Source organism: Neofelis nebulosa, chromosome 12, assembly GCF_028018385.1.
Source record: "Neofelis nebulosa isolate mNeoNeb1 chromosome 12, mNeoNeb1.pri, whole genome shotgun sequence".
NCBI lineage: Eukaryota > Metazoa > Chordata > Mammalia > Carnivora > Felidae > Neofelis > Neofelis nebulosa.
The window spans coordinates 44621146-44637641 of record NC_080793.1 but is presented as its reverse complement, the minus strand read 5'-3'; the positions used below and the strand labels follow the sequence as shown (position 1 = coordinate 44637641).

Below are 16496 nucleotides of genomic sequence, written 5' to 3'. Positions count from 1 at the left end.
AAATAAGATAAAAACAGAGAGGGAGGCAAGTCATAAGAAACTCTTAAATACAGAGAACAAACTGAGGGTTGTTGGAAGGGTGTTGGCTGGAGGGATGGACTAAATGGGTGATGAGCATTAGGAGGGCACTTTTTGGGATGAGCACTGGGTATTATATTTAAGTGATGAATCACTAAATTCTGCTCCTGAAACCATTACTACACTATATGTTAACTGGCTTGGATTTAAATAAAATTAAAAATAATAATAAAATTTAAAAAGATAAGATATTTAGAAGTAATAATAATTAAATGACTACTCATTGTTTTAAGATTGAATACCTATTTATGAATTATAGAGAAAATTTATGAAGACTAACAATGTTTTTTTTTGTATCTTTGTTTTTAGTTGGTAGATAAACTTAATACCAATACTGAAATGGAAGAAGTAATGAATGATTACAACATGGTAAGAAAATTTAAAAGTATAAGTAATAGATTTACATAGATCATATCACCCAAAACAAAGCATTTATATCTAGAAATAGTTTGATAAAACCTTACACACTTTACAGATAGGTATTACTTTGATCTTAAATATTTCTATTATAGTTGACTTCCCTTAGTTGCATTTTTTTCCATTAAAGATTTTAAAGTAATCTCGATACCCAATGTGGGGTCCAACTCACAACACCAAGGACAAGAGTTGCATGCTTTACCAACTGAGCCAGCCAGTGGCCCCTTAGTTGCTCTTTTTAAATTTCTTCCTATTGGTCATATCTCCCTAGTAGATGCTTTAGTATCTTTCTACAAGGCCATGTTTGAATTGGTCTCACACACAGCATTAAGTTAGGGAGTCTTGTCTATATTTCCTTACATATAAATTAGTTTGCAATACTTTTGTTTTAGTATTTGCACAAAAGGAACTGACTACTCACTGGAAATACAGTTGCACTTTTACAAAGTTTTATAAGAAAGAGAGAAAAGTGAAGAGTTATATGATGCCAGACAATACTACTTTTTGATTGATAAATGATACTTTGTGTTCAGTGTTCTTAGATTCTTTGGTAGACGACAAAAAGATAGAAGCTAACTTATTTTGATTACAAACATTTAGGAGAAACTAACATACATATAGCTTATAGTTTATATAACTTACAATTTCTTTATATAACTTTTATATAGTTTATAATATGGCTTAGAGCTTATACAGTCAGACTATTCTGTGAAAGCATAGAATTTATGAAATGACTTTCTAAATTAGAGTTCTAAAAACATGATAATTTCGTGAAATTAGTCTTAACTTTAGAACACAGGAAAATTCCCAACTTAAATATATAGATAGATAGATACATTTGTATTTATATAGATTTATATAAATCTATATTTATATAATCCTATATATATAGGATTTTATTTTTGAGTAATCTCTGCACCCAGTGTTGGCCTTGAACTCAAAACCCCAAGATGAAGAGTCATGCACTCTACCCACTAAGCCAGCTGGGCGCCACTAAAAGTATATTTTTCATGACAAATGTAAAATGTGAAAACCTCTTTATGTGTTTTGTCAGTTGTTTGGGATAGGTCAAAATTCTAGGCTGAATATGCACAGGTAGAGTCACATAGGAGTACTCAGGGTAAAATTCTGAATAATTTAAGAATAAAACTTGCGTTGGCCCTTAATTCAGCATATTACTAATCAACTGTTGAACAGCCAATAAATAACAGATTCTGTTTACATAAATTAAGTTTACATTGGATTATTTGATAGATCACTAAAGAACAGTGAATATTTTTGGTTTGAGATTACAATGCCTGTGAAAAAGACTTCCTTTTCCAGGGTTGTAGTTCGTTCAGTGAAATAAGTACCGTATTTTTTTTTTTAAACTTTGACAGTGGCGTTAGGATTATGATAATCTCTCAAGTTGTTTATGACCAGCATACCTTTTAAAGACGTAGCTCAGTTGAATGGTAATTTTTATCACTAACTTCTGTGTTAACTCTTTATTCAGCTTAAAGCTCAAAATGATCGAGAAACACAAAGTATGGATATCATATTTACTGAAAGACAAGCGTAAGTACAATCCATGTAGAAATCAAACATTTACAAGTGCACTGTATTAGGCAATTTAACTTTGGAGTCCTTTATTTCCTGATAAATTTTCTCGTTTTCCTCTGTTACATTTTTTTATTTTAAAAATTCGAATATTTGCAAAACAAATTTTATTGTTTATACATTTGTTATCTTCATTTACCACTAAGAAGCCAAATCCTGTATAAATAAAATAACTACATAGATTAGATAAATAAAATTTCTGTTTTAAGTACTTTAAAATCTAAGATGGATGAGAACATCTCCATCTCTGCCACTTTTAATTTTATTAATTTTATTTTATTTTTAATTTTTTTAAGGTTTATTTATTTTGAAAGAGGACATGAACAGGGGAGGGGCAGAGAGAGAGGGAGAATCCCAAGCAGGCTCTGCTGTGTCAGCGCAGAGCCTCACTCAGGCTTGGTCTCAGGAACTGCGAGAGCACGACCTGAGCCAAAATCAAGAGTCAGATGTTCAACCAACTGAGCACCCAGGTGCCCCTACCACTTGTAATTTTAACCTGAGCTTTTTAACTATTTTGAATTATGATATTTAAGTCCCAGCCTAATAAAAGGGACATTATTAGTGAGCTATTTATATTATTTCATTTTTCAATTATTAGTTTATAATTAATAGTTATATTAATGCATATATATATGTATATATGGATCTTTATATATAACATGTTTAAAGAACATGTGGCAGTGACAGCAATGTCTACAAAAATGTAGATGTGATGTGGTTATCTTAGTCCGTTTGGGATGCTATAACAAGATACCATAAACTTTGTATTTTATAAACAACCAGAATTTGTTGCTCACAGTTCTAGAGGCTGAGAAGACCAAGCTCAAGGCACCAGCATGGTCCCATTCTGGTGAAGGCCCTCTTCATGGTTCATACCAGGCATTTTCTTGCTGTATCCTCCCATGGTAGAGGGGGTCTGTGGGATCTCTTTTATAAGCGTGCTGATCCTATTCATGATCAGCCTCATTACCTAGTCAGTACCCAAAGACTGCACCTACTAATACCTTTGGGGGTTAGCATTTCAACACAAATTTTGGAGTGACATAAATATTCAGATAACAGCAGTTAACATAATTATTCTTCATTGATTTTTAGCCTTAATTAAATACTATTTAAGGCAATGCAAACATAAAAAGATAAGCTATTATACACACACCCCATACATATTTTGTCTCAGAATTTTATCAGTATTAATCTCTTTGAGAGTGAGGATAATAAGTAACCATAATTACTGAAATTCTGTAACACCACATATACTGTCCTATTACTTATGCATGTAGAGTAAATATTTGATAAAGAATAGGATGTTTACAGGTAATTTTAAAACATTTGGAAGATAAATATAATTTTTCTGTTGATTAAAAACAAAGGAATCTCGGGGCGCCTGGGTGGCGCAGTCGGTTAAGCGTCCGACTTCAGCCAGGTCACGATCTCGCAGTCTGTGAGTTCGAGCCCCGCGTCAGGCTCTGGGCTGATGGCTCAGAGCCTGAAGCCTGCTTCCGATTCTGTGTCTCCCTCTCTCTCTGCCCCTCCCCCGTTCATGCTCTGTCTCTCTCTGTCCCAAAAATAAAATAAAAAACGTTGAAAAAAATTTAAAAAAAAAACAAAAAAAAACAAAGGAATCTCTTTTTCCTCATCTATTGTTTGATGCTGTTATAAAGTGTGCCTTAGAAATTACAAATCCTGGAAGTCCCTTCCCATTTACAAAGCAAATTCCATATTTATGGTGACCAGGTTGTTACTAGAAAATTTTCTTTTTTACTGTTGTTTTTGTTCTGGTTTTAAACCATTTAGCAAGTATTTATCAATTACCATACATAAAATACTCTTCTAGGTACCTAAGGAATAAATAATAAACTGTAGTCCATTTATATTTTATAACGGACTTTGATAAAAAAAACTATATAAAGTGTTTTTTATAGAGTTTAGAACCTTTAAAGTCTAGAACATTTAGGTCCTCATTTCCTCATTTATCTGCAGTTGTATAATATTCAAGTCAGATTTGTATATATTATATGTACATGTTTTATAGATATTTCATCCAGAAAGATAACTCACAGATTATAAATTTAAGAATGCCACAGGCTTTATGTCTATTAGGTTCATTTAGTTGAGGAAAAAGTTCTTAAAATATGGTAGTTTGTCCTGAAATGTGAGAACTTTCAAACTTAATATTGGGAGTTTGTAATTGAGGCTGAGTGAAATTGGTTCTCCTGACCCTTTTAAGCAGAAAATTAAATAAAGAACAAAAGTTACCTTCAATAAGTTTACTTTTATATGCAGAGGGATAGACTTACTTCATGTGTTAATCAGATGGTCAACATCTCAATAACACAAGGCTGTATCTTGACCACATTCAAAGGGAACAAGTAATTTCATACCTTGAGAAGGCAAGTCTAAAAACTTTTTTTCATTCTCTTTTATAGTACTACCATTTAGTGATTTAGTGTGGTGACTAAACCATCTGGTTTATTATGTAACACCTATTCATAATAAGTTAGTTATGTTATGCAGCCTTAATATATTACTACAGCATTAAGAAACTTGGTTTTAATTTAGTTTCACATGCCAAAAAAAAAAAAAAATTTAGTTTTGCATGCCAATATTCAATTATAAGAGTTTTAAGAGAATAGATGTAGTTTGCTCATGTAGTATTTCATTTTACTACATTTTTTTCAGTATTAATATTTGGCTCTTAGGAAATGATATTTTGGTAAAATAATACCTTTTTAGAAAAAGGTGCATTTTTGGGAATGCAACCTGGTGCAGCCACTCTGGAAAACAGTATGGAGGTTCCTCAAAAAACTAAAAATAGAACTACCCTATGACCCAGTAATTGATCCACGGGATACAGGTGTGCTGTTTCGAAGGGACACATGCACCCCCATGTGTATAGCAGCACTATCAACAATAGCTAAAGTTTGGAAAGAGCCCAAATGTCCATTGATGGATGAATGGATAAAGAAGATGTGGTATGTATATACAACGGAGTATTACTTGGCAATCAAAAAGAATGAAATCTTGCCATTTGCAACTACGTGGATGGAACTGGAGGGTATTATGCTAAGTGAAATTAGTCAGAGAAAGACAAATACTATGACTTCACTCATATGAGGAATTTAAGAGACAAAACAGATGAACATAAGGGAAGGGAAACAAAAATAATATAAAAATGGGAAGGGGGACAAAACAGAAGAGACTCCTAAATATGGAGAACAAACTGAGGGTTACTGGAGGGGTTGTGGGAGGGGGGATGGGGGTAAGGGGCACTAAGAATCTATTCCTGAAATCATTGTTGCACTATATGCTAACTAATTTGGATGTAAATTTAAAAAAATTAAAAAAAAAATGCATTTTGTTTCCATAATTATCTCTTATAATTGAGATTTAAAACAATAAAGTATAAATGATATTATCTAGTAGGAAATTTTACATGTAAAACATTTATGTCCTTTATTGAAAACATGTTTTTATAAACACAGACAAATATGCATTATAAATAAGTGAGTTCTATTTGACAGGGCATATATATATCATCCTTAACAATTTTTATTTTCCTCATTAGACATTTGAGCTGAATTTACTATTGATATAATGGCTATTCTGCAGAATATAACATATATCTACATTATCTTTAGTTTCTTTTTTCTAAGAAACTATTAGGTGCATAGGCATTTTGAGAAATGACACAAAAATAAAACAGTGTATTATACGCTTATGTTCCCATCTCCCAGCTCCATCAGCTCATATCCATTCCTGCTCCATACAGACCTCTAGGCACTCACTGCTGCCTTCCCTGTATTACGATGAAGTTCTAAAGATACTGTATTATTTCATCTATAAATGTATTTTAGTGTTTTAGAGATGTTCTTTTCTCTAAAAGATATAGATAAATACACTTAATTTCCACCCATATGGAAGGTAAAAATGATGGATTGTTTTTTACAGCTTTTAATGCCACTGTTTGCATTAAGTTGTTAAATTATGATTGCAGCCAACTGAATTAGTAAATAATAAGAATTAGTAAATAATTAACTTCAGACCCTTCCTATAATAGTTTAAGGCCATTGTTGTCCAAACTACATTTTTTGGACCATTAATGTGCTATGAACTCTTTATGGGCATACTTCAAATAAAGGGTTTTGTTGTCAAGTTAAGTTTGGAAAATTCTTAAAACTTGGTTCTTGAAGAGCAGAGTATTTTAGCTTAGTAGAGTTTCAAATAAGTCATATGACAAAGAATCTTGTTTCACTCTGTTTAAACTCAGTATTTCCTGTAGGAATTCTGTAGTAATTTGACCATGTACCTTTTTTCCCCCTTATAAATATTTCTGGGCATTTTTCTGGAAATTAATATTCTGTAAAACAATTTGGGAAACATTGCTCCATCTACAGGATCCCAACCAGCTGTGCCTGGACCATCAGAAATTTCTCACGTCCAGCCAAATTCATTTGAATAGAGTTCTCCTAAGAGAGGGAAAAAAAATAGATTTTTAAAAACAGGATTCACAGATACTTGTGATAGCCACTTTGGAAGCCACCATACTGTTCAGTTGTGACGATCATGCATTATGGTGATGGTCTTTCTTTATAGATAAAATCAGTACTTTTTTTTTTTTTTTTTGGAAATCAGTAGTAACTTGTTAGGGATTGTGCTTGGACATTGTGCCTGGGCTTTAAGTTAGTACTAAATTTTCAGGAAATTTATTGTGCTAATTCTGGAAGCATTGAAAAAATATTTTCCAATTCCATGAATTCATTCTATGAGCATAAAATCAATCTTAGTCCGTTGTATATTTAAGCTTCTTCACTTTGACTTCTCGTATCCAAAACCTTTATTTTTCACTTACTCCAGTCAATAAATGTTAATATAATTTAATATGTAGTAAATCAAATATCTGGGCTAATATGAGAATCAATTCATTTTAATTAATGAATAATTTACTTTAGGTCTTTTTCTTATTAGGATGTATGGTCTCCTGAATACTGCTGAGAAAAGTAATGCTTCTGTTGTAATTGTTAGCTACCGGATAATGTCGTTTACTATATTTGCACATACTTGCTCAGTACCACTGAGAAAAACATGATTTTATGATATTCATGTGTTGTAATTAATATGAAAGTACTACTAGCCACAGTTTGGTATGTCACATGCCTAATCTCTATCTATGTCTAAACTGTGAGTGAGCCAATAACATTTTTAAAGAATCAAACATTGAAGAGAATTAATTTTCTTCACGTAATTCATGAGTATCTATATATTTGTCTTCAATAAACCCATCATCGTCTATTACAAATGAATGTAGTTGTTCAAATATTACTGTAGTTTCTTCAGAGTTTGTATGTGAGGCCTGTGAAAGAGAACTTGAATTTCCAGTAAAACCGTCTTCATAGGTTTCTGCTTCATGCTCTTCCAGGCGATGATGATTGTAACTAAGCAGAAAATTATACCATATTGGGCATTTGATAGCAATAAAAATGAGGAATGAAGTCATCAGTACAGTGACTACCACACCGAGAAGAAAAGCCCAGCTTTTTCCAAGAAGTTTATGTTCTTAATTGGAATACCGAGAAAGAGAGAGAAAGAGATTTTGTTAAATTGACAAAAATAAAATAATCATAATTACATGTCCTAATAACTCCATAGTATTGGTATTAGAAATAAACACACATTCTAATTTTCTTTAAACAAAAGTTACTAAGACTACAATAAATTAAGATATTTCATAGTGTGGTGAGAAAATACCGTTTTTTCAAAATAGCTACCTATCTTTGCAGATACTGTTTATCAATTCACCTTAAAACATTATTGATTTATACCTGTTGAGAATTGTTACTTAACCAGTCAAAAGTAAGGCTCAGAGAAGTTAAATAAGTTGCATTATGGCATTGGATGGTAACTGGCAGAACCTGGTTTGGAAGCCTAGTATTTTGTAAATCTTTTGTTTAAATGAGGAGTTGTTCTTTTACATTGTTTCCAGAAATTTAAAATTCAGTTTATTTAGTCTACTGCCCCAATATTAATATTTAAGACCAGTACATTACCTGAATTTTTTAAGTTGTTCAAAGAGCTGTTAAATGTTGAATTGTTAATGGACTGAGAGTGGTTATAAAGATCTTCATTTATAGGTGGAGAAAATTTTGAGTAGCATTCAGCATTGTATGGTACTGTTGTGATACTATAGCGTTTCAGGATATCTGGGTAGGCACATGTGGTGATGTTCTCATTTTCTGGTAAATCAGAATTAAGATTTGTTACGGAAAATAGGATTAATAATATTAATAAATTTTTATAGCTAACATTTTATGATTATTTTTACCTAGAATTTTTGGTAATGACCTGTTGTCATTAAAGATTATAAGAAAGAAACTCTTGTATTTGCCTAGCAACACTATAAGGGAAAGATTTGTATTCTTGTTTATTAAGTTATTTTATGAATATAGTTCAAGTGTAATATGTTTATTGTTTAGTTTATGTATTAAAGATGGTATGATTAAGATTGTGGTGAAAATTGATCACAGGCAGAGCATGGTTTACAGTTAAGCAAATAGGGCACCTGTTTTTATCTACTCTCTGGCAGGATATCCTAAGAAAAGGAAATACCTAAAAAAAATTACTCTTATGTATTCACACTGCAAACTTAATACATGAAGTGATAGTATCATTTCACATATATAGAACATTTTAAAAAAAAATTTTTTTTTTTCCTGAAAGGCAGAGGAAGAACATCTATTCAGCAATTACTTTTCAGTGTTTCTTCCTGCTTTCCTTAAACAGGAATAGTTTCTTTTTCTTTAAAACATGAAGTGAGAGACTTTCCTGGGGTGGAACAATAAAAAATCAATCACATTTTGGTTTTGATTAAATTATGTTAGCTTACCTAGTGTCACATTTGAGGTGTTCAACCATTTCTGCAAATTCAGTAGACTACAAGAGCAGTTCCATGGATTTCCATATAAAATTATTGATTCCAGATGAAACATTCGTGGTACATCAAAATAGCTTATCAAATTGCCTTGCAGATTCAGAAGTATTAGGTTTTTTAGAGGCACAAATATATCAGGATTCAGTTGAAATATTTTGTTTTGACAGAGATGTAACTGTTTTAGTTTATTTAAGCCTATGAACGCACCCTGTTGAATTATGTGGATGGAGTTTGTACACATATTTAAAATTTCTAGGTTGGAGAGGTTACCAAAGCTGTTATTATATAACATAATGATATTGTTCTCAATCAAATAGAGTTCAGTGAGTAAAAAATAGGTCTGTAGAACCCTTGTGTCTGTAACATTCAGAGAAATTTGGTTATAACTGAGATCAAGTATAGTAATGTTTTTATTGATATCCACTGGAATCAACGAATAATTCATTTCAGTGAAATTATATTTGACTTCCTAAAAAAGAAAAAATCAGAAATTAATTAGGAAAATATTAACAGAATTTCCCAAATTTTCATATCCAGGTAATTAGATATTTAGGATAAAATAGTTTTAGGAAATATTTCCTCTCTAATATTTGATGTTACAGTGTAAAAAAGGTAAAGAAAATACTTTTATTTCTTTATCGGGATGAAATACTGAAGATTAAGGAAATTCTGATACATGTAATTGAGCAAAGATCTTCTAGTTTACCATATATACTTTGTGTTATTACAGAAAGAAAGAATATGGGTGTAATTCCATTTATGTATGTGGAAATACATGGCAAATAATAATTCTCCTATTTAGTACTTCATTTGTGCAGATTTATAATGAAATTTAAAATTTGTTGTTTTTAAAAATCAGAGCTACCAACACTAGGGCTATTAAATCATTAATCATTCAGAAACATTACTCAAGATAGAAATCTATAGAATTAACAGCTCAAAGTTTCATGTTTTAAAAGAAAATATTTATTGGGGCACCAGGGTGGCTTAGTTGAACGTCCAACTCAACTCTGGCTCAGGTCGAGCTGCGTCCCGGGCTCTGCACTGGGCATGGAACCTGCTTAACATTCTCTCTCTTCCTTTCTCTCTGTCCCTTCCCTGCTTATGTTCTCTCTCAAAAAAAATGAAAATACATACTTTATTAACTTTTTTAAGTAATATCTGTACCCAGCATGGGGCTTGAACTCATGATCCCAAGATCAAGAATCATGTCTTACTGACTGAGCCAGCCAGGTGCCCCCAGAAAATATTTATTTTATAACAGAAATTGAACCATGTATTGAATTTAAGAGCCAGGAAGCATGATGAAGTGCTTTCCTTATTTGGGTATAGAGCCAAAAAAATAGTTCTTATTTTGACTATTTTTGCAATTGAAGTATCTCCCTAAAAACAATAATGTAACAACAATAATTTTCCTCATAAATATATGATTTTTTTTTTTTAATTTCCTACATTTTAAAAAGTAGTGTTTGGGGGTGCCTGGCTGGTTCAGTTGGTAGAGCATGTGACTCTTAATCTTCAGGCCCTGAGTTTGACCCCCACTTTGGGAGTAGAGATTACTTAAAACAAGACAGTGGTGTTTATGTCCTGAAACTAATCTCACATTTTCTAGTGAAAACTTTTAAAGAACTAAGTTAAAAAAAAAAATGGGGGCACCTGGGTGGCTCAGTCATTTGTGTCCGACTCTTGATTTCGACTCAGGTCATGATCCCAGGGTTGTGGGATCAAGTCCCGCGTTTGGCTCTGTGGCTGAGCATTGAGCCTACTTGTTTCTCTTTCTCTCTCTCCTCTCTCTCTCTCTCCCCCCACCCCCCATCTGCCCCTTTCCACCACTCGAACATGTGCTCTCTGTCTAAAATAAAAAAATAAATAAAAAGCATGTGTTTTCAATTTATAAAAAAAAATTTATAGACTGCTTTTGTCAAATTAGAATCCAGCTTACATATCACAGATTTTGAATATAGACAGCTAAACATTTGGTTATGATAGCTTGGATTTTTTTTCTTTTATTGTCTTGGGATATTTTACTAAATGTACACAAAGTATACCTTTGAAAATATTGGTTGTAAAAACTTACTGTTTTAGAAGACTGGCTGTCGTCTGATAACAATAGCCTGGAGAGGGGCCAAAACAAGATTGTGATGCATGTAGTTTTCATATCGCAAGCCTGATAGAAAAGAGAGTATTTCCATCTCAGTAGGATACTAGAACTTTAGAGATGATTAAGAACATTTTGATTTCCTTTTTTCTCCTTGTAAATCCATTTTTTCTTAAAATATGTAAAATGTAAAACAAGTACATGTCCCTGAACTCTTCCTTGCTCTCTAATCTTAACAAATTGGAAAGCTCCTGGCAAATGAAATTTGAATATATTTTAGAATGTTTATGAGTTCCTGAATTGATTGAAAAGAAATTTAATAGAACTGGTTGTGTATTTTAAAATTTTAATAATGTGCGTGAAAGAAAGTTTTACATACATACATATGTGTACATGTTTAATAAGCTTATATTGTTATTTCTTGGTTTTTTTTAGATTTTAGGCATTGTCTGTTGGTATAATCCATTGACTTAAAACCGTAGGAGATGAGAGCCTTCAGCTCTTTTTCAAACACTTGCTACCTTCATCTCCAATCCATCAAATGTATGCTTTTTGTCTCTTCATTCTCCAAACATAGTTACTTATAATTTTGGCTAGATGAGTATTCAGGGCTTATATTATCATGAACGTATAAATACTGTTAATGGCTGAGCCATGTAACAGGATTACTTTCCTGTTCCTGTACACTTTTTTTTCCTCTAAATTACTGTATTTTTCATGTGCTTAGTTTTCTTTTTTATTTTTTTTATGAATTGATACCTAAACTCTCCCCTAACATATCGCTAAATAGTTTATACTTATTAGATATTTAATGTTCCATCTTCTTAAAGAAGTCTTTCCTTAGGTCTTACTTAGAATGAAATTGCTGGACTTTTTCTTGGGAATCCCTAAATGTTATTATCCTTAGTTGTTTTGTTTTGTTTTGTTTTGTTTTTCTCTTGGACTGGTTGGCTTTCCCAAAATGATTTTCAACTGTCTGAACAGATAAGGCCAGGTAGTGAGCTGAGAGCTGAGTGGTGAAAAAGGGGGGTTTATCTCAGTAATTAGTATGTAAACTTTAACTTACTCCCCATTTTTGGCCCAACATTCCTGCATTCACTTGTGCTTAGTGCCCAGATTCCCTTTGTTGTATTCTCCCCAGGGGGAAAAAAACGCCTCAGTCTTGTGCTTATGTAGGAGAGGAACTTTACTTGGCTGGGCAGAGGCAAGGAGGAAGAATTTTAACTATGTTTTATTCCTTTCTTCTCCAGTTCCAGAGTACCTGGTGCTGCCAGTTTCTGGGTCATTTGTGGGTTCTATGGTATAATTCAAGCAACTTCTCAGCTTGCCCCACTACTGGCTTGGAAACATTTTGCTTTCCTAGATTCCACTTAACCATTAACTTTCAAGTTTCTTGGTTTTATTGCTGTTGCCCTCTCTTCCATTCTCTTTGTCCTTATTACTTTTTATTTTCATTTAAGTCAGGTTTGAGTCAGGAGTCAAAGTTAACATGTATATCCAACATGCCATCTTTAACTGGAAATTGCCATTAATTTGAGTAAACTCTTGATGCTAAATAATTACTTTCCATTTAGTCATTTTATTCATGACCTTGATGTTTCTTGTTTTTATCTGTTTTCTTAAAGTCAGCATTAGAAAACTATATTGCAAACAAATGATCATTTAAGAGGATATGAATATATCCTGTTATAATCCTTATTGGCTTTCTGAAATTTAGTCTTTTAAATCTTATAGCATTTCTTGCAATGTGATACTTAATATTTTAAAGGGTAAGTTTATTCCATCAGAGCAGGAAGTAGAAAACTATTCAGAATGAGCAAGCCTCATTTCAAGTTATAAAATCTGTTGTTGCCTCATTAGCAATGAGGAATTTACTGTTATTTCAGTTTTGGTCTATTTTAGTTCACTTTCTCATTACCTTCAGTATGTTGATTTGTTTATACTTATATCTCTTTTATTTCTCCTTTACCATAGTTAAATTTATTAGAAAAAGCCACTGCTGTCCTAGATTGCACAAACTGGATGTAGACTCAGAATCAGATTCTTTTAGAATCAGATTTAGAATCTGATTCTTTTAAAATCAGAAATGCGTTCAAGCTCTTATTCCAGAACATTGTCCACAAAAGGGGATCCCTGATTCATACATAAAAGGCACTTTACCCCTGTTTAACCACCTCTAGGAACATGTGTACAGCCTTGTCAATGGCTTGTGTCAGTATTTATCAGTGGGGTAGCAAAGTTCTTAGTGAGGGTGCAAATGTAGGTAAGGTAGTGGTGAGTAAGGGAAAAGTCCTATTTTTTTTTTCAGAAATAAGTAGGATAGGGATCATTAAAGGAAGCAAATAGGCTACAAAAAAAATGAGCTGATTCTAAGAAATTATGTGGAAAAGAAGCAGCTAAAGTATGTAATGGAGAGATCAGGCAGGACTATAAACCAATGTGGATCTTTATCCTCTATTTAATACTAATAATTGCTTTCTCTAGTGTGCTAAAGGTGATAAAATTAGAAAAGTATTTTTCCCCATTTTTTGATAAATTTCAGAGTTAGGAGCAATATATATGCAGAGCTTAAGGTAGATTCTGTATAAGAAAGTGTTCAGCAAATCTCAAGCATTGTTAGGTCTAAAGCTATGAAATGCATTGATTGGACTACACAGTCTGTGGGGCTTTTCATATATTTTGTGTGTCTTTTGGAAGGGGAAAGATTAAAAGAGGGGGTGGGGGCACCTGGATGGCGCAGTCGGTTAAGTGTCCGACTTCAGCTCAGGTCATGATCTTGCAGTTTGTGGGTTTGAGCTCCTCATCGTTGGGCTCTGTGCTGACAGCTCAGAGCCTGAAACCTGCAGATTCTGTGTCTCCCTTTCTCTCTGCCCCTCCCCTGCTTGTACTCTGTCTCTCTCAAAAATAAATATTAAAAAAAATTTTTTCTTAATAAATAAAAGAGGGAATGGATGTTGACCATCACAACCTGAGTAGAGAAGTCCCTAGACAAAAACATTTGCTAGCATTATTGCTATCTTAAAGAAATCAGGTGGGTGGAATAGCTAGCCAGTAGATAGGTAATGCAGATTATCCTTGAGTCACTTTACCCCATTTAAAACATTGGTGTAAAAAGAAGATATCTATTACCGCTTTTTTCCTCCCATTGGAATTTTTTCTCAATTTGAAATTTATTTTGAAATGATACTTGGGTTTGAATTTAGTGATAAAAAAATAAAGAACAAATGGAATAGCAGTTTCTTTTAATTTACAAAATAAAGTGCCTTTTGACTTAGCTTACAGCCTACCTTACAGGAAAAAAAAGCTTTACACAAAAGTAAATAATAGGTAAAGAATAGTGTTCCCCTTAGTGCGTTTTCAAGTATAAGTTTCTTGGGAGTTTTTGGTTATTTACTTCCTATGACTTTCATACCATGAAATAAAAAGATGCTGCAATTATGTTGGTTTTGTTAAATAAAATGTATATATAGGTTTGCCATTAAATATTTTAGTTACGCCAGAATTTGATGTGTTTGAAGATATTAACAGTTCATGATTAACTTCACTTTTGTAGTCAACCATTTTATAGATTTTTTTTTTTGCAAACTTAAACATTTTTATAATGGAAAATTTCAAGAGAAAACCTCTAAGCAAGGAGAATAGTCACACCTAGTTTCAGCAATTACCAATTAGCGGCCAGTTGTTTGTTTTTTTTTTTTTCATCTTTTAAATTTGTTTTAAGTTAATGTCATTTTTCAGAATGTTCTGTGATTAACATATTTCAAAATAAAAAGATCTTATATATTTGATTAGCTAGATGCAACCTTTTTCCCCCCAAAAAAGAAAAATTAGTTTGCATTGCATTATAACTTTATTCGAGAAAGTTTTTTGGCCATGTCCCAGGTGTATATTTCTAAAGTAGATCATGTGAAGATATAATCATATTTTCTCCTCTTTCATCACTTATTAAAGATTTTTGTACAGACTTAACAAATCTAAATATGTTTTTTTTTAATTCACCAGCAACCACCAAACCTATAAATATATAGGATCTTACCTTTACTTTTTTCTTTTGTCTCTGAGATTCGTGTGCTAAGGAGTCTACTGTTTCTTCTACACCATTAAAAAAAAGTATGTCATATGATTGCATTTCACTTATGTTTTAACCTTTGTACCTAGTGAACACGTGATTAAAAAAAACTAGACTTCCTTAGCAAAAGATTGACTAGAAGAATAATTTCTTAAAGTCATCTTTGACTTTTTTAGCATAACAAATAAAGTGCATTGCTTAATCTTTGTGTTTCTTAATTACTCTTGAAAAATTTAAATATTAGCAAATTCACTTTGCAAGTTAAAGTATATAATATTGAGAATGCATACTTTAAAAGATATATTGTTAGAGTGATTTAAAGTTAGTCCTAAAGGTATTTTGTGTTTAGAAAGATTCAAGTTGAAAAGATACCACCAAGTTTTGTATTCCCCTGAGTTTCAACTTTGTTATTTACTCATTTTTATGACACTGTCATTGGTGGTTTTACTGCCGAGTTATAACAGGAGCAAAGTGCTCAGAGCATCAAAAGACCTGACACTTGACATTGTGTGGCCTTCAAAAAATGAGTTACCTTCCTTATGCTGCAGCTTCTCATCTGTGAAATAGAATACTGTATAGTACGAGCTCCCATATTACTACAGTAGACAGATAAATTAGGCAAAAACATGGTTAAGATTCCTTATTGATAGTGAATAATCATGGAATTTAGAATGAGTTAGTTCCAAAAGATTAACTCCTCTGAGCCTAGTATCCTTAATCTATGAAAAAAAGAGATTGCAATAGATGACCTTTTCTGCTTGAAAGTTCTGTGAGCCCGTAAACCCGTATCAATTCAGCATTTGTTGTACTATAGTAATTGAAATTCAAAGTGAAGATATCACTCTGTCCAACAGTGAGACAAAAATAAATAGAAATTCCAGGTTGTTTGATTTTGTTCATTTTTTTTCTTAAGTTTTATTTATTTAAGTAATCTCTACATCCCATGTTGGGCTTGAACTCACAACTCTGAGATTAAGAGTCGCATGCTCCTACACTTGAGCCAGCCAGGCACCCCTGATTTTGTTCATCTTTTATTGGGTTATTATGAGATATTATTTGTAGGGAAGTTTCTTAGTTTAGATTATTTTATTCTGGTAGTGGGGTATGAGTATAAAAGGTGTGGAGGATAGGTGCATCTACAGGGTTTAGAGAGTGATTGTGAAAACTGTAGAAGTTGATATCTACATGTGAAAGATTAAATAGAAGACTCATATTTTGAAACACAAAATAGAAATTTTGATGTTGAGACTAAACATTTATCTTCAAGTAGTCTTTTTATATGTCAGTCTTTAAGTATTTACATGATAACT

At 32.4% G+C, this 16496-nt stretch overlaps 2 protein-coding genes across 5 annotated transcripts in view; one reads left to right on the top strand and one right to left on the bottom strand.

Moving 5' to 3' along the window:
* Positions 1-16496, top strand: part of IFT74 (intraflagellar transport 74) — an 86036-nt gene that overhangs the window by 22043 nt on the left and 47497 nt on the right. For all 4 annotated transcript variants that reach the window (XM_058695191.1, XM_058695193.1, XM_058695189.1 and 1 more), the window contains exons 7-8: positions 388-447; positions 1991-2052. In XM_058695191.1, the coding sequence (XP_058551174.1) occupies positions 388-447; positions 1991-2052 (122 nt within the window). The remainder of the gene's footprint in view (positions 1-387; positions 448-1990; positions 2053-16496) is intronic.
* On the bottom strand, positions 5534-15250 carry LRRC19 (leucine rich repeat containing 19). Its single transcript, XM_058695194.1, has 5 exons — positions 15154-15250; positions 11097-11186; positions 8975-9488; positions 8139-8324; positions 5534-7647 (listed from the first exon to the last, which is right to left on the bottom strand). The coding sequence occupies exons 1-5, from the start codon at positions 15244-15246 to the stop codon at positions 7319-7321; spliced, it is 1212 nt and encodes a 403-aa protein (XP_058551177.1). The 5' UTR covers positions 15247-15250; the 3' UTR covers positions 5534-7318.